We start from the raw sequence: 25,056 nt of genomic DNA on the forward strand, positions 1-25,056 counted from the left end.
TAAAAATATATCTAATATAAACCTGAAAATAGTAGTATCTATAAAATGTATTTTATTGAATATAGATAATATAATTAGTTATTAACTGTGATTCAAAATGCTAGTTATTAGCAACACTGCATACAAACACTGCCTGTTGTATAAACTGTATTAAAACTTATCTAACTAGCAACTACCATTAAGACGATAATAAATTATTTAACATTAATTTGAATTACATTCAATAGACTTTTCTGTTACTAGATAACTTGAATTTATTCCTAAAAAGTGTATCTATTTGCTCATGTTTAAATCTGTGAAGAAGCTATATTCTTACATTTTAAAAAACTGAAGTGACTTGTCCCGGGAATCAAAGTCGTAAAGCACTGTTATAACTGTTTTAATGTTTTCTCGTTTTTGACTTCCTTGGGTTGTACTATAAATGTATTTTATTACTGATTTTTTCCAAACATTTTATTTAAAAAATCACGTTATTCTACGGGAATTATTTTGTGTACAATGTTAGTAATACTCGTTTTACTTTCCTACCTACTTTTATTTTCTTGAAATAGATCGCGACAACCATAAATATAGTTTTAGTTTATATTGTAATTCTACTAAATAATCATAAAGGTTATGCGACAGTTTAAAAACAACCGTTTTATATAATTAAAAAACCAGTATTGCTTCTAAATCTGGTATTCAGTTTTCTGTATCTGTTACGTTACCATTTATTTTTATAGCTTTCTGTGTGACACATGTCGTTGACGTTTTTGGGTCTAAGGCATGCAAGGGTTTCACAATTGTTTTCTTCGTCGTACGAGTTAGTTTTGAATAGACACAAATCCATTAGGCAATCACAATCGGGTCTCGAATCTACGACCTCAGGGATGAGCATTGCACACTGAAGCTGAGGCCAACAACTGGACTTTGACTTACCAAATGTAAATGTGTTTATTTAATATAACTCCATTTATACCTACTCTAAATAAATTTATACTTTTGTCACAATACTATTGCTTATCAAATGCTTGAAATAAAAATGACTTTATGTAACTTCAATTTAAATAAAGCATCAAATGGAATAGAGATAGGTAGAGATACAGGTAGAGATGTCATCCAGAACGTTAATTTCCCAATATTCATTAGTCATTTATACGATTTTTCATATAAGAAAAATATGTTATTTCTAATATATATATTAATAGTAAACATGTTTTAGTGTTACGCGTACTTAGCACAATGCAATTTTGTAAAAAAATTGTAAAATGCAGTACTTGAGTAGCGCTCAACCCCCTTTTGCTTACAGCAAAGTATTATTATCTCAATTGCATGATTCCTACCAATTACAAGAACGTTTAAATACTGAGCACCAGTCGCAATTACCAGGCAAGTGGTTCGCTATAGTAATTCTATAAAATTTAATATTAGGCCCATAGCAAGAAAGAAACAACAATCATAATAGTGCAGGAATATCCCTAAGTTTCCTCGGGACAAGATTCAGAGCCGAGACTTAGCGTGAAGTTTCTCTCATTGAGTATAAAAAAACGCAAAAAGAATTGTATGTCATATGGAAAATCTATGTAACTAATATCACGATAAACCGCCAAGAGCAGGCGCACCTTTATTTTGTAAACATTTTAAAATTAGAACATTTTTATATAAACCTAATATCTACTATTATCATTAAGTAAGTTAGTAAAATTGTCTTCAATGTCAATTAATTACGAAATGTCGTTTTCAGGAATCTGAAATTTGGTAATGCTGTTGGAGCGTTTGTAAAACTATTAGCGGATATTAATTACTAGATTGATGCGTGTAAAAAAATATTCTCTCAGAACATACGGCTCTTTATCCGACATTAATTGCAAGATAATTAGCAGATGAAGCAGAGTTTCCTAACCTTTTTTGCCATGTGCCATGCGACCTTAGCCATTCTAAAATTCCTATGTAATGTAATGTACATAATTTGTAATATCTAAAATTGAATTGCTCACTTAAGAAAAATAAATTACAGGTTTTAGGAAGAAATTACTTGGAAATTGTTAACGAAACGCAGTAAGTAGATTTTAAAGTAAAAAATGATCAATTTTCCAATATCCTTAACTATCACTGTGGAGCGAATTGAGACAAAATCACTTTTCGACTGGCGTGTCACAATGACTCTAAACGAATTTGTGTGGGAATGACACTAGATCACGCTTTGTTACGTGACCATTTTCATACAAATTTATATGGATTTTGTATAAAAGGATTATCGCTAAACACTATAAAGATACCAATTTAGGTAAAACGCCTAAGACATGACCTCGCTATAGTAATGCAGTTTAAGATCCTAAAATTGATTAAATAGTTACTATACACCTCATTGCCATAGGTTACGATAGGTATAAAGACGGGTAATTCGAAGAAACAGTTCACCCTTTCAAAGCCACAGAAACATAGGCCGTCCGAGATCTTCAAACGCATTCACATTTTCAAGGATTGTAGGCATGTATGTAGCATGACATAGAGATAGGGTGTGCTTTCATTTCACGGATGTTGGATGATGGATTTAATGAGCAAAAACAATCTCGTGATGCTCGAAGCGTGCAGAATCACAAACTAATCTTTACTATAGCCAACTAGCTTTATGTGTCAGGAACCTTCCAGTTAACGAATGCCAAATATCACGCGAGATTTTATGTAACTAACAACCATAGAGTTTACGATTATAACGATACCTTATATATTCAAATCGCTTTCTTTTTTATTATTTCCTTTTAAAGAAACTGACATAAAATTATTGTTAGTTTAAGATAAATTCATATAAATTTATTTTTATGGTCAAAAGTACTTTGATGATTTATCGCTAAGTACGTATATATTAGTAACTTATTCCATTGAAAAATAACTAAATATAATGAACCATATGAAAGATACAAATGAGATAGTCGTTATAAATATAATATTTTCAATGCGTGCGTTTATATTAAACTCTGTGCCTGTGTGTGTTTAAGTGGATTTGGGAATGGTTTAGAAATATATGGTTTTTTAGCTTATTTTTTTTTTGTATTTACGATAAGTGTACAGGACAACATCTGCTACTATTTTATAAATGTAATTGTCAAATAAATTTATATTGGCGTTCCTTTATCACAAAGCTTCTAAACTAAACAGAAACTTTATTAAAATGACGAAAAAATATTTTCGGGAAAGTTTTTTTATTTAGTCCGTAAATTATTTCGAAATGTCATATTTAATTAACCCGAAATGGCAAGGCAGCTGCATTTGCAGAATTCATAAAATTATAGCCAGGTGTTTAAAAACATCTTTTGTTACAAACACTGCAATTTTTAGTTTCGTTATGCAAGTGAATATTAATGCGGTTTTATAGGTCAAATAATAATGTATATTACCGTTATAATTTAAAAAATTATGACAGAGATATTTTTCGTTTTGTACCTACACCAATTAGTATGAACATTGTACAAGTTAAAAAACGTATACTCCATAGAATCAAACAAATTTATATATGTACAACAACAACTACTAGTATTTGCCTTTAAAAAAGAAAAGCATGCTTACGAATAATTGAAAAATTCAATAAGTATCACGGAATATTGTTTATTTGATTATTTAGATTGAGATTTATTTGATAAGCCTTTAATTGATTAAAAAAGCATGCCAGGATAAAAATATCTCATAGTGTTAGTAACAAAACAATTAGGAAATGCACCAAAGTTAAAGACAAATAAGCGTGCTAGGCAATTGAAATGTAAGCGGGAAGGACATGTGTGCAGGTTGAAAACCGACAGATGTGAAAATCGTAAAGAATTGACACCAGTAAATCACACGCGTAAACAACGAAGACCACTAAAGCGATGAATATATATAATTACTCATATATGTGATCCAGAATGGATCACTCAGTAGAAATACTTTGATTTTTTTCTTTACATATTTACACCACTATTTATTAATAACATCACCATAACAGTAAGTAACATTAAATTATTGATTAGTTTCGTTTTCCAAGTACTTATGTTTTATAGAACTGTACAGAAAGTAATCAAAATGAAAACGGCGATTTTGGTGTATGCATGTATTACAAAAAAATGACAGGATAACAAAAATATCGTCCCTTGCCACGAGTTATCAAGTAAAAAAAATGTGTCACGACTGATGCTCCCCCTTTTCTTTTACATATTTTACTCTGCTTTAATCTATATAAGCGTATACCCTCGAGTTCAGCGAGGTTATTAGGTGTTACCAATGTATGCATTTCTTTATTACTATGCTTGATTGGTAAAAGCTTGAAAACATTATTCCAAGTAAAATATACTTTGGCCCTTGCAAGTTTATTAAAAATTACGCCAACTTTTTCGTTTCGCCCGAACGTCCGATAAAGAAATACAATTAAAAATTACTTATTTAAGTCAGAATCTTGTCTTGGCCAAGGGTCAAAGGCCATCAAACCCTGCGGTGATTCTCCGTGTTCATAGACCATAACGCCGCGTGTGAATCTGCCATGGGAATCTTCTAACTCTACTATCGATACTTTTTATATAACCTTGAAAGAATCTGCCATGTAATTGTCTTTGTCATAAAATGTCTGTGGAATGTCAATATGTCTATGGAAATCATCTCTGGAAATATCGTGTAATATAATTCCATAATTAGTAACTAAGTACTGTGGTACATATATTTTTTTTAAGTTGTGTAAAAATTTATATTGTATATATTAAAGCTTTTGCTTACACTGAAGTTTATTCTCAATATAAGGTTTCATAAAACCATAATAACTACGATTAATAAAAACAAGCTGGCAGCATTTCCTCGCTGTATTGCAGCACCAGCTCTGAATTCACCAGTACTATCTAACAGGCGCCAACTTAAATTATTAATATTTAACGATTTAGTTATTTCGAAATTGTTAACTATGTATTCTTTAAGTAAACAAATATGGGTATGTTTTTGGCACGTGGGCATGATACGTGAATAATCAAACTTCAAAGTCCATTAAAATATTTAATCAAATTCTTAAACAAAGTTCTTTATTATTTTTAATTGCCTTAATGATTGCCTGATCGAAATATGCACAGGGCATACCCCAGGCCCACATCGTGACATCATCTATATTATTATACGTTCTTTGTTTGTAATTGTCGTCATGATTATAATTATTTTATATAAAGTTCACAAAAGAGATTCCGACTTTAATGAATCAAAATCTAGCCTATACAATAATTATGGCTAATAAGTAATATTATGTTGACTTAATTTTCAACAACTCTAGTGAATAGCTTAAACTACATTCACTACTACTACAGTTGATTAAAAATCTTAGTGTTCTATAATATTTTGACACTATGTTTGTAAGTACGAGATACCGCACTTGCATTTATATTCACTACACTAGGTTTATTTCTCTTTAGGTGTCTTGTTCCAGTTGTATCTAGAAGTTAGACTGATGATTTGATGAATGAGTGCTAAAGTAAACTTTAAGTACATTAGTATTTATTATATTTGTAATATTTGGCTACAATACCTTGTATGTAAAGCTTATGCCATAAAATTAATTCATAGATTGGTCAATGAATGGTTATGAATGTCAACTGCACTTGATTGTCCTAATTGATTTATTGAATGAAGTCAAATTCGTACAGTACTTGATAGGAAAAATAAACATGTTTTAGAGGTCTATAATAAATGTTGTATTGTCTTTGGTTAACATAGCTTTTACACATTAAATCAAAAACAACCGGATTAAAGCTAAAAAAAAATTTTTCTTATAATAAATGTTTTCACTACAGTGTCATCATCATTTCGGTATAATTTTTTCCTTACCTGTTAGTCCTTTTTATTAGTGCTGTGTTGGCTCTAGCTTGCCACTCTCATCCTTGAAGTTATAGCCCCAACTCTTGCTGTGTACCAATGGACTTTCTGCTTGTGTGAAGAAAAACATCGTGTAAAAGCCGGCATAGCATGCCTTAAACCTAGCATGACCTAAAAAAGTCACGGGCGTATGCCAAGTACAGAAGGTGGATTACCTAGTTGCTTATTAGAAATAACAAATCGTCACGAATCAGGTGCAAAAATCTGAGGCCTTTAATTTAGATCTAAAAGGCTAAGGCAGCGCCAGTAGTTTTTAGTGCATTCTTCTTAATCTTATTAGATTTCTATAAAAGATTGATTAACTTATTTTCCTTATGCGAGATGCGTCATTCTTGATTTAAGCAATCTATTTTAAAAAATTATTACATAATAAATCGTTAATTCGCAAAGAAAGTGGTACATTTCGATCGATTAATTATAAATATCCGCAAATAAAATATAAAAAGAGGTAAATGTAATATTAATTTTCATTACGACGTTATATTATATATATATCATAAATTAAGTTATTTATGATTGTTGTGAAACTTATAGTCTAAATATTCGACCACAAAGGCGCCTTGCCTTTTTAAATTAAGCAGTAATAAATGGAATATAGTCCTAATGTCACGACTAATCCGTTGTCGGGTAAAACTAGTAGATTCAAAATTATGCCTTCACTAATTTCGCGATGATGTAATTAGGTCACCTCTGCTGGAATCAACGTAATTGAATTAGCAAGTCAGACAGATTGCATACCTAAACTTGTTATCTCGCAGCATTTGAATCAGATGCAAAAACTCTGAATATAAATGTTAATTAAAAAATTGAGAACTTCCTATTAGGAAAATTGATGTCGCTGTACAAGCCATGAGAACGTATCGAATTCATTTTAAGGATAATACTTTATTAGCCACGGCCAAGTGCTTCTGCTTTAGTTGGGATCGCTGATAAAGCGTTTATAATTTACTAGTACTACTAGTATATTAGATTCAATTAGAAGCTATATCATATATGAACTTAATTTTTTTAAGTTAGTTGTTAAGTAATTTCTACATGTGTTGTAGTTGTAAAGGAAATCTAACTATGCCTCTCTCATCTCAGTTCTTCTACCGTAAAAAGTTGTGAGATCCATCTTATACCAAGTAGGTTAATTTATTCAGTACTTAAGTTCTACATTATTACGTAATTAACTAACCTAACAACATATTATACTGACCAAATCAATAGTACAAATATTTTATGTTTTATATAAATAGATTGACTTGGCTATTCAGACAAAATTCAGGTTACTAATTTGATTCTCAACAAAGTTATAGGGGGCCAAAAATGTCCTCAACTACTTTGAGAAAAGGATGGTACATTGCTCGACTTTGGCGTGTCCCCAGAATAAGTTAAAATCTAGTAATATTTATTTATTTAATTTCGATACATAATAAAATAACACTTACCAATACTATAATAGCCGAAGCGGAAAATACCGCGTGCATCAGCTTGTGTTAAATAATAATATTATGCGTAATAGGTTACAGGTACAAACAAAGACAAGAGCAAAACTCTTTTAGGCATTTATAAATAACGTTAGCTAGAATAACGTAATAATTTAAAAAAAGGAGGTCTACGAAGAGTGGTTAATGTATTGGAGCTTGGATCAAGTTTCATTGTGGCGAAGACTTAGCTCTTTTAATAGAAATCTTGGGTTTTCTGAAACTGTCTAGCCCTTCGGATAACATCCACAAAGACATAGTTATAGATCTTTATTTAAGTTACACCTTAAAAATAATTTTACACAGATGTATAAATTAAAATGTATGTTACAAAATTGTTTGCAAATGTTAATAGTTACACAACACAAAAAAAGAAAAGAAGATAAAAGAACACAAAGAAACAACAAGAATTAAAAATAGTAAGTAATTTACCAAATAGCACATTATGTACCCAAAAATCCATCATTTTTGTCATAAAGCACGCCAAACGTCTTTTGAAGATCACACAGGATGATACAGAAAATTTTATGAAAGAAATAGTTGCGGAGCATGGCGTATTACCGTGAGTTCCCTCACATAAGGGTTTTTTCAATGCTATATTTTAGATTTTCAAAGACTTACGTACGCAAATTTTATTGGGTAGATAAGCTGATAAGGTTACATACTGTACCTACTTTCTATGGTTAACATACTAAAATTATTCTTTATCTCCAATGTCATCATTATACCGCACATAAATATCTGGTAAACAGGACCCATTCAATGCTCCAGGCGAACCTTCTGGACAATTGACATCCAACGACGCAACTGGATCCTCTAACACAATTTTCTCGGAATGATATACATCACCACCCTGCTCTTCCTTTTTTTCTTTGATTGTCTTTGAATGGCCGTCAAACAAATTTGTAATATGACTTGTGGCTCTACCTAATTTTTCATCAAGTCTTGATATTGCATCTATTTTAGCTTTATGAATCTTCTCTGTCATATTATAGAATTTATTGATTGGTTTTAATAAAATATCTTCAAAAAATCCACTATCTACCCGCAATACCGCTACCAGTAATATTATTAAAATCACTGTCCTCATTGTAAACATTACTTCCTTTCTTCGCGTGTATACTTATACTGATAATCTTGTTAATTATTTCGCATTTGTTATCGTTTAAGTATGTCTGGGTTAAAAGTGATATTTATTTAGTCATATAAAACCTCTTGGCACGAACCATCAGCTGCTTTTGCGTAACCCTGAATACAACCAACTTCAAAACTGGCTCTAGGTACTCCATCTTCATATATTATAGAACCATTCACTCCGGTTGATGTTTCTAGTAAAGGATCGTCGGTTTGGGAAAAATCTGAACCCACGATAACATTTTGTATAGTTTCATTATTTAGCATTGGAAAGAAGGATTTCTGAACACTGTTCTCAGTTCTTAATCCATTCTCTTGTTTTATAATACCTTCACTTGTATTTCTTAAATCAAAATTGAGAAGTGGTATATTATCGCCATTTTGCACCGATGTTAGGTTTTGTTCATCAACAATTTTTACAATTACATCCATGTGTGGATTATACAAATTAGTCTCCGTAATGGGGCCACAATTAAAATATTTTATTTCTGCTAATAATAGAGTAATCAGATATATTAAAATGTTATTCATGTTGAACTTACTTGACCGACGGCTAATATATAACTGCAAAAAATACAACGGAATGTATTATCAATATTGATTGGAAGTTGAGAGTGCAAGGGACAAACTACACATGATGATAAAAGAAGGGTTTTGATATTTCAATTATATAATTTAATAAATATGCACCTATAAAATCTAAACGTTACCTTGAATTTAAAAATGTCAGTAGTAAAAATACACTCGCGTTCTAGGTTACAACAATCATTTTACTGTAACTGGACTATTAATTTGAAATTAATATAATAATTCTAATAATGTGCAAATCTTCTAATTCATCTGGAGCAGTAGTTTTATCATAAATTCAATGTACCCCAGCTTCCTCATATTGAACTTCTCTGATAACATTTAATAAGCACTGATAATAATATTATTATTCACTATATTGGCATAAGGGTGTAATTTCTATTGATCTTAACATGATCAAAACACCTCATCAATTGAAAAAAATACCTTCAAACATTATTGTATTTACGCAAGTATACCATAAACATACGCTTTATTCAATATTTTTACAAAACAAACATTTAGCTATGACTTAGTGTGAGCAATTAATTGTCGGTTTAAAACATCGCTCACAAGTAAAAATACCGTCACCATACCGTCTTCCGTCTTATCGTTCGTCTCAGGTTTTAATATTTAGTATGGCCACAGGTTATAAGTTGGCTTCATACAGTCCTATCATCACAATCATATTATAAAATTTAATATTCTTAACATTTGCGCAGTTTGTTTTCTTACGTTTGAATAAATTAAAATCTTATAATCTGGTGTAGCAATACCCAGGAACATTCTTTATTTAAAATCCGACATATTCAACTTTTGAGTTAAAGCAAGCACCATTTAGATTGGTTACATTTCGAGTGCATTTGTAAATTTAGCAGCCACGAAAGGTCATCAAACTTTGCTTTACGAGTTAACAAGCCACAAGTATACAAACAAACGAATTTACTAGCGAACGAAATTAAAATGTACCTTTAAAGAGGACTTTTAATATTATGAACTACGTGATCTAGTTGACGTTCACTAGACGTTGGTCGTAAAATAAATGATAAATTATGAGGATAAAACATTTCATAGTATGAAAGCGTAGAATACGATTATAGTTAGGGTTGTTAAATAAATTTGTTGTGTTTTTGTAGCCTTTGATTACTTGGCCACCAAAAAAGTCCTAAACTGTTTTTCATTTGTATGTCAAGTACAGACTCTGTTTAAGTGGACCAATTTTAAGATAAGTTTTTGAATCATTTAACCTTGATCCACAACGACTTGCCATAAAAGGAAGATGTTGCAATATGTTAAGTAATTTTAAATTACAAATATGTCAGCTGACATTCGCATTAAAAGCATTTTTATGACGCATTAACTCATTTCATTAGTTATTTTTTTCTTAATTGTACGACGGCAATAATAATTGTACGACGATCTTCAACAATAAGGTTTGTTTGACTTTGACCCTTATATATCTACCCAAATTGTCATATTGCAACAACACTGTTAATTTCCCTGTAATAACAAATAAAAAAATCAATATTAGATACACAATAAGGAATCCTTCAGTACAGTAGTACATATAGATAATTTATTGTCACGTATTTTATAATTATTACAATTATTATTTATATTGAAAATTATTAGTTTGAAACCCAAATCATATATATAATACTAGCAGACCCGGCAAACGTTGTATTGCCGTGTTTATTTTTTATAGGAAACATTTTTTTAGTTCAATAAAAAAAGCTATCTACTATTATAAAATATAAATTGTATCTTAACAAAATAAAAACAATTTTTTTTTCCTAAGAAATTAAAACAAAATTAGGAGTGGACACCCCTTATCACTTAAAGTTTTGAAATATAGATAGTAGCCGATTCTCAAACTTACTGAATTTCATAACAAACTGTTGAGCCGTTTCGGAGGAATATGGGAACGAACATTGTGACACGAGATGTTTATATATATATATAGATAGAGATTATACTACCTACCTATGTATAATTCAACTTACAAGACACGTAAGTATGAACAAATGTAACATGTACGTACTGTGTGATTATTACCGAGTTATTATTATATGTTCTCATTTTACAAGGTTAACTTTGATTTACTTATTGAAACGTGCATACTGCACATGTTGCCAGCATTATTACATGAATAACAACGCAAGGAAAAAGTAAGTAATAAAGAAAAGGTTTTTTTTAAAATAGTTCCTAAAAAATAAATTTATGTTGTAAATGTCTGAAACAAAACGGCTTGAAACTTTTATCTTAACGCTGCCTCATTTATAAAAGTATAATGTGTAATATTTTAAGTTAAAATCATTTATATATGAATCGCAAATGATTGCTAAAGTAACACGAAAAAAGTACGCGTGATGAAATGTCTATATGCACGCCTGTCACCCTGCAGACTTTGTCTAAGAATCAACTGCGAAGATTGTTTCACTAAACCTTTGTTGTACCCTGTGCGTGAATAGGGAGGATGGTAAATAGTTAACTGCTCCAACCTAAAGGAAAGGGAGTCCGAGCAGTCTAACCTCTGGCGCGAAGGTCCCAGTGATTAAGGTCGAGAAGTTTTGTACATATACAGTGTAAACTCTATATTACGACACTGAAGGGACTTTGCATTTTATGGCGTTAAAGAGAATTGTCGTTAAATGGCGCGGAGAAAACCCTTTAGATCTAATCTATGACTCCTACTTATTAGTCATGGTCAACAAGTCTACACGTGCAAGCAATGCCAATTTGTAAACATAAGAACGAATTTCTTAGAAAGTGCGTATGCAGAATGTCGACAGTAGAGTTTATTACGGGCTAGGATAATAAAGCGACAAAAGAACAGAACAGTTGCGCAGTTTTTACTAATTTTTGCCACCTACAAAGTACTTTATTATTCAATTGTTGTCGTTATTGAGGGTGGGTATAATGCTATGAAGAGTGTAATATTATGGAAGACAAGCTATTGATTTCGACGTTCGTCGTTAAATCGTCGGACGTTACATGGAGTTTACAGTGTGTATACTTTTCCTACTGTCGATACAGTATTCTAATATAAAATGAAGTTATCGTGGTATATGTTTTCACAAACACATTACTCAGAAAAACCATAGCTACAATAACATAAATAATATTGACTATTAAAACTTATTTAATAAAAAATATTTGTTGCATATTAAATTTAGATATTTTTCCCCGTTTAATTTCGAAACAAAATATTTAGTGGATTTCGTAATAACAAACTGGCATGACAACGACATTAGATAGACTCTGAACTTTACGCACGTAGCTCCATGCGTAAATTTATTAGGTACGGTCCGATTTACGAGAAATTGAATCGTGACTTTGTTTTTAATTAATTCCTAAGGTTTAGGGAACTGATCATCTAGTCCTATACCAAGGGTCAGAACCAGTCCGTTGCACAGATCCTCGTTACAAAGATGCGACAGTCTACGACACTATCGACGTCTATATATATAATTGTTCGCAAAGTTCACAGTAGCGATATTGTGTGTAATGTTATGTATTTCATTATATTAAAAAAATACTGTTTTCTACATTATCGTATTTGTTTAGTACTGTAAGGAAAGTTGAAGTATTTTTTAAGTAATTTCACTATATATATATATATATATATCTAATATAATTTATAATTAATTATTCTTATACGAATATTTACACTATAGAACAAAAAATTCGCTCATATCGTACATATTAAACTTTTTATTTATTTTTCAGGATACTCTACAGCGACTGCCAAAGAAAACATGGTGATGAATCATAACTTAAACAAGTAAGTTTTTACACATTTTATAAACTGAATTGGAAATCTTTTTTATTAATGCTATAGTCAACGCACTTGTTATCGTGGGGATGTCAGTTTTTTATTACTCTCCGTTTTTAACCGTGAACAAAAAATGTATAAAAATCTAATTGACTTTCTTTGTAAGGTGACGTCTATAGGGTTCGTTGTGAGTGACCACAGCAGCTAATCGCTCACTTGTTATCATTCGAATTCGTTGTTTCAATTTCCGTAGCACAAAATGAGTCTTGTACGTATGAAGCAGTATCGGTGAGGTAGAGGTGAGCCTTCTGTGTCATCAAACCAAAAACAGAATATTAACATTGTCGTCCCTTATTAATTTCCAAGAATCTTTCAAATAACCAACCTAAGAGTTCAGGCACCTCTCATTCGAATTTTCTTCTCGAATATTCTACTCGACGACAGGATAAATGCTAATCATTAAGAGCTTGATATATTCAGTAGTGGGCTGATCAATTTATGACATTGTTAAGCAAATAAGTAATTTTAAGTCAGTAATTACTAGTAACAGCTATAAATTGTATTTGCAAGAGTAAAACGACTGGATAATTTTAAACTCAACGGACCACAGATAAATTTTAAAGTTCAAAACAACAAGCGTTTAAGTAATCACTAGGGGGAGGGGGACTCAAATAGATAAAGCCTGGATTAAAATTCGTTATTTATTATTTCTATATATTATCTATAAACAGTTAAATACAATTATTCACAAATTAAATTTCGAAAAGAAGTCCGTAATCTCCGTCTCTGTCCGTAATTTTTGAGTGAGCGACTTCAGTCTATCATTGCCCAAAGAATTTTTGATGGTGCTGAGAGGTCGTGTCGGTTCCGAGGGCTTAGAAGTGTGTGGTAGTAAGACGTTTCTAGGATAGGTCTGTACACGAATTTTCACAAACGACAGGTCTGTACACATTCATGTACCTACAGACATGCTAGGGAAGCAGAGACGCGCGGTCTTCAAATGATCGTATGTATAAGAGAGCGAGGCGAGCAAGATAATATTCCTTCAATTTTAAATCAATTTAAATTTGCATTTTTCATGGGACAGGAAATTCAAATTAGAAGCAGATTCAAATCAACGAGTGTCAAATTACTGAGAGGACTGTGTTAAATTGTTTTTTTTATGAAAATTTATGTTCAGTGTAACTGATATGTAATTTAGAGTATATAGATTGTATTGTAGTGTACTTAAACTAAATAAAATAATTAAGAAACAATTATTGCTTCGTTGATAAATGTACCACTAGTCCACGGAGGGCAACACCAGTACTTCTACTTAATCTGTGTATTAGAAAAGCTTATTGGCAAACTGGTTCAGTTTCTGACCTTTACCTTATAGTGAAAGTTGAGCTAGCGCGGTTAACGCTTGTTACAATTGAGTATTAGTCTCGGCACGTAACTTGGTCAAATTTAGCGTGATGGAGGAAAGTTTGCGCATTTTGTGCGAATAATCTCACAAATATCTAACTTTTATGTTATTATTGTGTTGTTTTTAACAAATTCTCCAGCGTATCTAACTCAAAAACCACTGCAGTGAAAACAGCAATATCTCCTACAATACTCCTCATCAGACCAGCTCAGTCTTTACATTTATTTAAGAATATTCTGTGCTGTTTTTGTGCATTTAAATTCTGCTTCGTAATTAGCTACTTCTATATATTAATTAAATAAATAAAAAATAAATCAATGGCGCTACAAACTTTTTAGGTCTTGGCCTCTGATCTGTTTCATGATCATTTGTTAAGTTCAAAGGCAAGTAGGTGATCATTCTGTGCCTGACGCACGCCGTCGACTTTTTGGGTCTAAGGCAAGCCGGTTTCCTCACGACGTTTTCCTTCACCGTTCGAGCTAATGTTAAATGCGCACATATAAAGAAAATCCATTGGTGCACAGCCGGGGATTGAACCTACGACCTCAGAGATGAAAGTCGCACGCTGAAGCCACTTGGCCAACACTGCTCTCTATATATTAATTATGACATATGTCTAAGAATAGCTTTTAATTCTTTATTGTTATTTTCTACGAATTAGGTTTTAGTTAATATCTAGTATTACATGTCATTTCATGTTTTTGTTTATCATTCATGCATTCAACTTATGAAACCTGTTTTTTATATATATATATGAGGTAACGAAATGTTAATAAATAAGTATATTAGCAATACAATGTTCTAGTGTACTACTTATGGCTGTATTAATCTCTAAAATCATACATGAAGAAGTATATTCACGATTGCCTCTGCGAAGCTGGGGAGGGTCGCAAGTAGTTGTAAATCTGGCCGAGAGAGCTTATCTGGTCGTAAAGTGAATAATGATACGAAATATATTAGAACAATGTGGTGTGTATTGATCGAAAAAAAGTCTAGCTCTTTGGGTAATTCCAAGAATAAGGGTTTATAATCGGACAGGCAAAATAAATTTATTCATTTGTTCGAAAATTTGTTTTGTAATGCGAAATATGTTTTAATATCAAAAACAAAGTATCCAATATAATTTATTTTAATATAAAAACGACAGTCTATATAAAACTCTACAACTCATATATACGAAACATATACCATAATAGTAATAAAGCTGTAATCGCTTCGATGATTATCTTTGTTTCAGGCGCACGTGCGCTTTTGTTGATACAGCGCATGCATTAAGAGGTGTGGTAGTTTAGTGATGTTCATTTGTTCATTATATCGATAGAACGTTGAAATGGCAAATATTTCAGTAACAATTATAATTTTAAATTAGTAATAATAACCAATAAATTAATTAATTTATGAATTAATAAAACTTTCTTAATGACAGAAAAATGGTTGTTAAAAGTTGATTTAACGCTAGTCCCTTGGGAGCCCCTATAGTCTTATAAATAGGTTAAATAAATATTATTTATATAAACACAAATTTCTAATTATTTCGTATAAATTACACGTGTAATAACAAAGGCAACAATAAACGCAATAATTCTTAACTCGTTTATAATTTATTAAATTTTCAATTAATTTGTTAATGTTTACAATTATAACATACCAATGATATATGATTAGTATGTTTTATATGCATACTTTATATAGATTGTAGTTTTTATATAAAACTAAATTGCAAAAAACTTTAATTTATTAAAACTTTGTCAAAACTCGTATATATATACTTATTACCTTATATGGAGAAAAATCGAATGTTCATAAATCGATATGTCGATACACAACTCTATTGTAATAGAATCTTATTGCCAGGATATTCAATGTAACTGGTATACTTCCGGTTCACAAGGGCTAGTCCCTTACGGGGTTAAAAAGGTCTCATCAATATATATAATTATTAACTAGTTTTAAATACACATTTAAAGTTCACGAATTTATATTTTTTAAATTTATCATTACATAGTGTTGGAGTTAAATATGTAAATAATGGCAGGCAACACTCGTCGCTTGGGAAGAAAAAGTTTAGTTTCGAATATTAGAATACCATTTTAAATTTTATGTAAAATGATTATTTTCTGTTATAAAAATGTACTTACGTATATTCGAAACTAAAACTTTTTTTCACGTTTGACATGTCAGCCATTATTTACATATTCAAACTCCAACAAAAAGTTTTACCAAAAGAAAGTTTTGCCTTTGCTTGATCAATACAATCACTACCGAAGAGTGCCACTGTATGAGATAAACGCGTTTCAATCTTAAATGTTTTAAAATATTTGCTATAAAAACGTACTAAAATTCGTGCATATACACAGAAATTATTTTTGAGGATCACTGCTGAAGGTGGTTTCAAGATACGTGAATTTCAAAATTATTATTTGTCTGATAATTGTTGCAGTATAAGTCAATATTTAATAAACCCTTAAAAGGCTTTGAAAGAATATGCATCGTACGCACAGCCTATAATCTAATTTTGTATTGCAAGGTTATATTCATAGATTATGTCTGATATTTTGACCTAAATACTCCTCAACATGTTCACCCAAGGAGGTTGACTACACAATCATAATTAATATATCTGTCAGGTTTGACAGATGTAGCCATGTAAACTGCCAAATTAAAGAGCGCGAACTGTCGGTTATATATTTTCAAATATATCTGGTATTCGTTTTAATGTGACAAATAACAATATTATAAATAATAATTTAGAAAAATAGATGACATAGTTACGCCTAAAGTCGTTTATGAAACGTTTTCCCAAAAATATTTTTTAGGAAGGTTTTCACATATTATTTCAAATCTATATCTTATGAATAGTTGCACTATTCCTCTTAATATAGGACATAATTATTATCCAATCAAGTCTCATTGTAACGAAACAATCAATCTTTTGACTAGCCGGTTCAATTTGCTGCAGTTGACATAGTGATATTGACCTATAAAATAAGGTACTGCAGAATTCGCAGATGCCAACCCAATTACAAGGGGAAATATAATAATATATATACTTAATTGTATTAACATTAGAAACCAACTGCCAGACTACATAAACAGATAATCGAATATCGGCGAAGCAGAAATAAAGAAACTATGAAACAAAAAACTCTTGATAGTCAAATAGAATTCGAACTGTTTGTTGGTTCGATAGGGTTAAAGAAAATACATTATTTATTTATTTGCACCAGAAATATTTAGCTAAACTACACATAAAAAACACGGAATCAATGACAATATTTGACATAGAAATATCAAACATAACAAACAAATCTATTGTCAGACATAGAGCACGCTCAACGCTCGCTAAACGCCTCTTAAATCAACTGCCCTAAGAAATCTTAAACGGTTTTTGACAAAATTCGTAGATATGCATTTTTCTACATTCGCAGAAGTAAAATTAACCTAGAAAACTAAATCAGGCATTTGTATTTCTATAGATACGGTCTAAGCCTCAACTAGACAGAACGAGATCAAATGAACTTATTCCGGGTCCATCAATGAATCAGCTTAACAAAAATAAACGACGCACTCCGCTACTCCCAGTGCATTTGCGTTGCGGATGTTTACGTTGACAGACTCTTTATATCTATGTAGACGAATTAACTTCGCTAACGACTGAAACTTCATATCACAATATAAATATAACTTTTCAGATTCTTTGGCAGACGGCCGAATTGAGGGCCAGTCGACGCGAGCGTTGTATAGCGTCGACCCGCGTGAACTGACGCTACGCGAAAATCGTATTTTGAATTTCGAAAATTAATTTAATTTCGGCCAGTGACAAATTAAAAAAAAAAACGAAAGTGCAAGTGAATGTTAGTGATCAAATAAAATTTGAAAAACTCGTTGATCGTAAATGTAAGGTTTTGATACCTATTTAAAGTGTTTTAATTATTTATATGCTTATAATTTGGACAGTTTATGTTAAAGTAATTAAATTATTTGCACAATACATTGACCTGAGTGGAGTATGGACGCGAAATTATTAATAACACAGACGAGTCTAATTAAATTTCCGTATTTGTGTCAAGTAAATTCTTACTTATATATTTTTTTAACTATCACCCGGCTATTATGTGCTAGGCAAATATTTCTGACTTAATGTAAAATCGTAAATAGATTTTTTATTAGAAATACTTTAACATTATTAAAAATAAACAATATATACATTTCATACACGTGTAAAATAACTTATTCCATTTTAATGCAGAGAAACCTCGAACTCCGGGAAGGATTCAAGGATATAATTTTGTTTCAAATCCTATTTTCCCCTTGAACTGCATTGATAAAAGAATCCATTCGTTGTGTTCATGTTTTAATTGTTTTCTTCAGTTTCGTATTATGTATGTTTCATTGGATGTCTCCAAGAATATTTGGCTTAGTGGAAAGTGCATATTGAGTTTAATTCCCAGTGAATTGTTATCTGTTTACCAATAGTTTAGTAAAACAAAAGCGGTGGTATCACTTAACATCAGATGAGTGGTCTATCCATTTGCCTCCTGTTATATAAAAAAAGCGAAGCTGACATCTGAGCTTGCAGCGACTATACGCAATATAATCGCATCTTAAAGAAAATTTCTATCGGTACACAATATATATTCTACCTCTTATTAAATATGACAGATGTTAAATTGTGCCTATGTACACTAGACAACTTTAATTCGGTAAGAGTGATTATATTGCAACATTTCCATCTGCACCTGAAAGCTAATAACGTGATTCAAGTGATCTCAATATTTTGAATCATACGCCACGGAAGTGCCCTAGTTACACGAATAAAGTATACACTATTATAGGCTACAATCTAGACTTCGGAATTGGCTTGAAAACTTATTATTGTCAACTGAATGTTGGTTCTAAACTATTTTACGAGTAGATAGTTTTAACTATGCTTCAACCTACGAACCTCTTAAATCTGTCATTTGTCTCGTTTTTTTTTTATTCATAGACAATATACCGTCTGTTTTTTACTTCGTGACTTCAATGTCAGGACACTCTGTTGATGTATTTATAATAATAATTTAAAAATATTTCTAATATAAACTATTTCTTATGTTTTTAATTATCGATTTTAAAACATATAATAATCTTTGTCCATAATAATTTCTCGTGTACTCGACTGAGTATAATAGGACAATGATTTAGTATGAAATTTTATAACTAAACCCAAAAAAATAATCTACAGAGACAGAAGTAGGGAAACATACGTATAAATTATACATCTATACAGTCCTTGAGAGAGAAGTATTAGCCTAGTAGCTTTAGCCTTTGACCATCGTCCCGGAGGTCGTGTGTTTGAATCGCAGATATTTATATGGATATTTTTTTCTATGTGGCCAATTTGCATTTGCTCCAACTCTGAAGGCAAACCTCGTGAGCATGCCTCAAACATAAAAACGATGTAACCGTGTGTCAGACATAGAAAGCCGATCACCTACCTATTTGCCTATAAAATATAAATGATAAAGATGCAATCTGAGTCCATATATAGATACCCTAGTATACCCATATAGATAGGTTGTAGAGCCACTGGATTAATATTCTTATTATTACAGTTATATAGACAGGAGAGGCACTCAATGTAAAGGCGATGATGGAAGACAAAAAACTTCTTATAAAAAGTATCGCATGCTTTCAGGCTGCTACTACCTTAATATGTTCGTATTTGATATATAACCCTTATAAATAAATATTAAGAAATTCGTGTAAAACAAAGGACCAAAGAAAGAAATAAACTTACAGACATTTTTTAAGAGATCGTTGGCGATTGATGATGGATAGTTCTTGTTCATCGCAATTGATTTGGGAATTTGTAGGTAATGTAAATTGAGAAGCATTCATTTTTTACTGACCTTCATAAGTGTACATAAAGTTACCTATGAATACATGAAATGATTTTGTTATTGTCATCCAGAATTTTACAATTTTGTATTTAAGGGGGGGGGGCTAATATTCGATAACTTGTGGCTACCGCCACTTGCCTCTTGCCACTCGCCACTTGTGGCGGCAGCTTTCCTAAAGAAGTTCATCAACGGAATCATGGAATTAAGAAAAGACAACAACGCAAACGATTAATTTGTTGAGGCAGTCAATTGTACAATAACTATAAATCGTTTAATGAAACTGATAGCGAACTTCAAACCAATTTAAGAGATAATTTCTCTAGTTTTAATCTACAAATAATTTAGCGTTAATAAATATAAATCTAATTCGCAACGCTTACAAAATTTTAAAAAACATCGAGATTTTTTTAAATACATAAGTCCTCACTGTGACATCATGGAGCATTACGATCTAGCCTAACTTAAGAATAACAAGTAATTTAAGTCTAACCTAATTTACTAATATTTAAACAAAAGAAAGTGTCTAATAACACTTCTTACTGTCTTTAATAAGGGGAAGACTTAAGACTCTTTTCTTGTGTTCTATTTTTCACTTACCATTTAAGGACTTACTACTAACATGGACTAACACTAATTCAAATGGTTTTATCTTATTCAATATTCTCACTAGTCTCGTGGTGTCAAGAAGTTGAATAGCCTCGATATTCACGTGATGGTGGAGCTTTTGTTCCTGGGCTCCAGCAATCTTTTTGATTATTGTGCCGTTTCCTCTACATGAGATCCGCCCAATGGAGGTCGTTATTGCGAATGTACCAAGAAGCATTGACTACTCCCCTGAGCAATTTGTTTTGGATTCGTTTATAATAAAGATCGAGAAGAAAAAAAATCTCTTTACAACAATCTTGAACAGTACAGCTCTATAGGTTTTACAAATTTCATTATTTTGCTGAAAATGAACATCATGTATCATGTAGATGATGGAGATAAATATACAATTGAAGGCTACAAAATATTTTAAAATTTATGTTTCGTGCGGATGGATGCATTGTAAATATATAGAAACTATGAGAACTAGATTGAACAACAATGTCATAGTATTAGAAACCTTTTAAGTTTTGTTACATTGTTTTCTTTACACAAAATTATAAAATGTATCGCTGGTTCGTAACAAAGAACGATTTTGAAAGCTATATTTACACATAATACATGTTAGTATGTTCAATTTTTGTTCAGCTTTCGGTTATTGTAACATTTATTGATATAAAAATAAAATTTTTATTAATAAATGTATGACAACTAAATGAAAAAATCGTATCCAAGGGCAAGACATGTGTCTAAGGGATGTTGATTTTTTTCTAATAAGCAGTTTGTACAACTTTTATTCCACGAAACGTAGAATATATTTAGTAGATAAAAATTATTCGTAAGTATTGGCTAACATAGACAGAAGGCTAATTATAATCACAATCTTTTAAAACATATTACTATTGTCGTTTTTGTAATATCAGCGCTCAAAATGTCAGGATGTGATCTACATACATGCGTAATAGCTGTCTGGTGTTGATGCGACATATACCTAAAATAACTTGGTCTATGCCAACGCATACTCAATGACTAGACTAGACAGAAAGTATAAATATTATAACTAGGTACTTCAATCGATGTACCGCAAGGCTTGTAGTATTTATAAGTTTCACGATACTTTCTTAACAGTTATATACAAAAAAGCTGCACTACTACGGATTTCCACGACGTAATGATTAACTGATCGTTCACTTATTTAATCTGACACCTAACGTCAACATTATGATGTTTTTTTTATAACCATTGAAGATACGGGCCGTTCCTTGCAACACAAACTGAACAAAATACAGTGAAACCTGGTTAATTGGGATCTCAAGGGACCAAGACGTATGTACCAATTATTGAGGGGTTTCAATGATCCAGTTTTCCAATTAAACACGTTTAAATTTATAGTTGTCTCATTTACAGAGGTCGAAATGTGCCGTTATTCCATTCTTAGAGGTGGAAATGTTAGTAAAAATGCGTATTTTTGATGTTATGAATTTAATGTAGGTATGAATGTACAAACATAATATATTGCGTCGAAAAAAAATACGGTAAAGTTTATGACTTAAAGTAATCGGTTATGTTTGTTTGTATTTGATTGCTAGTTGCTAGCAAAACATGAGATATGTAGTACTGACAATCAAAGCTTGCGCGAAAGACGACGAGAAATGTATGTAAACAAACACGTCAAAACGTGTTGAAACCTGAATTATTTGTCTCACTTATACAGGTAATTGAGCTACAAAGTCTCAATTATAGAGGTAAACATCGAAAAATTCTTAGAATTCAAATCTTATTTAACCAGGTTCAAAAAGTCCCATTAACAGAGGTAATTTAATGAAAAAGAACCGGGACTTCGTTGCAACCATAATAGAGGTTTCTCATTTATTCAGGTCCCACTTAACCAGGTTTCACTGTAATAACAAAACGTCTAACTATAAATATGATAGTAAAATCATCTGTACACTGAAAAGATCTTTTACGCTGTATTCGCATACAAAAGTTTGCATAGTGTTTACATAAAAGATTAGACTCAAATGCGAACTCCATTAGTGAGATTGCTTTCTGTTATACGTGAACTTTAATTTTTGGCCGTAACATCTTCAAATGAACTATTAAAACTAGTTGCACAAAACTGCAAAGTATACTTTTTGGTCCTTTTCAATATCACAAAGGAACTCTTGCTATAGTAACAAAGTTTTCGTGGGTGATTATAGTGTAATGGTTTTAATGTTCCGTTTGAAGAGTTCAATCGGGCAGGTGTGAAAATATTGCCAGGTTCGCGATAGGGCTCCCTAGGAAATCAGTATCAAAATCTAAGATTTTTTTTGTAATTTTTAGGCATACATGAGTAAAATGTTTTTTTAGTTATTGACTACATTTGTATAAAATACATTTAAATGTTAAATGTATGAAACGGTATACGCTTCAGCGTGCGACTCTCATCCCTGAGGTCTAGGTCCGATCCCCGGCAGTGCACCAATGGATTTTCTTTCTAAGTACTTAACATTAGACCGAACGGTAAAGGTCGTGAGGAAACCGGCTTGCCGTAGATCCAAAAAGTCGACGGCCTGCGTCAGGCACAGAAGGCTGATCACTTGCCTATTCGATTAACAAATGATCATGAAACAGATACAGAAATCTCAGGGCCAGAATAAAATGTAATAATAACGTAAATGGGTAAATGTAGTCACAGATTGTATTCTAGTTGCGTCAACAACGGAGTCAGCTTATAATTCAGAAAATGAAGTGATAAATAAACTCTGCCCTTGTAGTACAATAAAGATTTATTTTTGTTTAAAATAAAATTCGTTGTTAAAGTACATATATTATAATTTAGAAAATATTCAGTGCGCTGGAACATAATACTAAAAAAACCTTTTCATCTACCCGTAAAACGGGTTAAGGTCACAGACGGCACTTTAATACAGCTAAAGTCAACTCAAGGGTTGCGTTTCTAAAGGTGAATCATGACATTGACAAAACAAAGGTATCAAGGGACGACGTTGCTAAGACTATTTATTGAATAGCTTTTGCCAGTGTGATTTTACTAGTATATTTAGTTTCAAAGTGTACAGGTGGCAATTACTGTTTTATATAGAGATGCATAGTAGATACTCCATCTACTACAATCGCCTCAGTTGCTTAGTTATTCAGGAGTATTCACTTTTTAAATTATTAGGGTTACGAAAAAAAAAATATTCTTCCTCTTGCTAATTTTCATATTATTTAGGTAATGAGTAACGTAATTTTTCTCGTAATATTCGCAAGAGGGAATATTATGGGAACATTCGTTTTGTTTTATCAATTTTCACACAGTTCTGGATAACAGGAGTGATATAAATAAAGGATTTGTGAGGCGAGTCTGCGCCGGCGCCGCGCCGGTTTAAAAATACAAACAATGCCGATGTCGTTGATGTCATCGTGGGTTTAAAAGTTAATTTAGATGACTTTTATTGCATTTATAGGGCCGAAGTCAACTTACAAATCATTGCTTTAACATAGATTTATATACCAATAAAACGCTGTTTAAAACTAAAGTTTTTTACGTATATGCCAGAATTGAAGCATATTAGACACATTTTTTTGTAAAAACCAAATAGATTTTTTGTATTTGAGTAGTCCTAATGGCTGTAATATGTACGAAGGGACGGTCACCGTGTTTTTCTTAGTAGGTATCAGTTTCGTAAGTTTCATGTGTTCATAAGTAGTTCTGATAAAAAATTGTGTAGTACAAGTAGTATACAAGTATATAGTAAATTTGGCTAACAATAATACATAATTACATTTAAATTCAATTGAAGTATGGTATAATTGTCATGAGTAAAAGTGGTATGTTAAGATTTAAAGTATTACTCCAATACTTAGAATGAATCGCAGTTTTGCCAATACGTAGTCGAACAGAAGTCAATGATCGATGAGTCACCGTACACCTGGTATTGTTACACAATGAATATTGAACTTTATGTACTCTGGAATAAGAATGTAATTACAGCAGGATAAGATTAATTTAGGTGACACAATTTGGACTACTGTACGTAGATAATACATGTGATGTTAATAATATTAACAAAGATACACAGTAATCTTAAACGAACGGATTAGACTACAATTGCCTTACTATTAAAAAAACAAAATTAATCATATTTTACCATTAAAGCACTGATCTTTTCTGGATAAAATTACATTCACAATTTACAAAATTAAACGAACGATGATAAATTAAAAACTGATTAATACATTTAAAGTCTGGTTTACTCATGAATGAGGAAAACATTTGGATACTTACGATAAATACAAAAATAAATACACTACTAAGCCAATACGATATCGAAAAAAAAAAACACCATAATGCAGCCAGAAAAAGTAAAAGTAATCACTGGAAAGGAAAGCTTGTAT

General features: G+C 31.4%; 1 protein-coding gene across 7 annotated transcripts in view; it reads left to right on the forward strand.

The window, feature by feature from the left end:
* LOC123709320 (tight junction protein ZO-1-like) overlaps positions 1-25,056 on the forward strand; it is an 81,998-nt gene that overhangs the window by 7,722 nt on the left and 49,220 nt on the right. For all 7 annotated transcript variants that reach the window (XR_006753716.1, XM_045660547.1, XM_045660548.1 and 4 more), the window contains exon 2: positions 12,753-12,807. Coding sequence is in view for 6 of the 7 variants with exons in the window: in XM_045660547.1 (XP_045516503.1) it covers positions 12,753-12,807 (55 nt within the window). In the remaining variant the exon portion in view is untranslated. The remainder of the gene's footprint in view (positions 1-12,752; positions 12,808-25,056) is intronic.

The sequence above is a fragment of the Pieris brassicae genome, chromosome 5 (assembly GCF_905147105.1).
Source record: "Pieris brassicae chromosome 5, ilPieBrab1.1, whole genome shotgun sequence".
NCBI lineage: Eukaryota > Metazoa > Arthropoda > Insecta > Lepidoptera > Pieridae > Pieris > Pieris brassicae.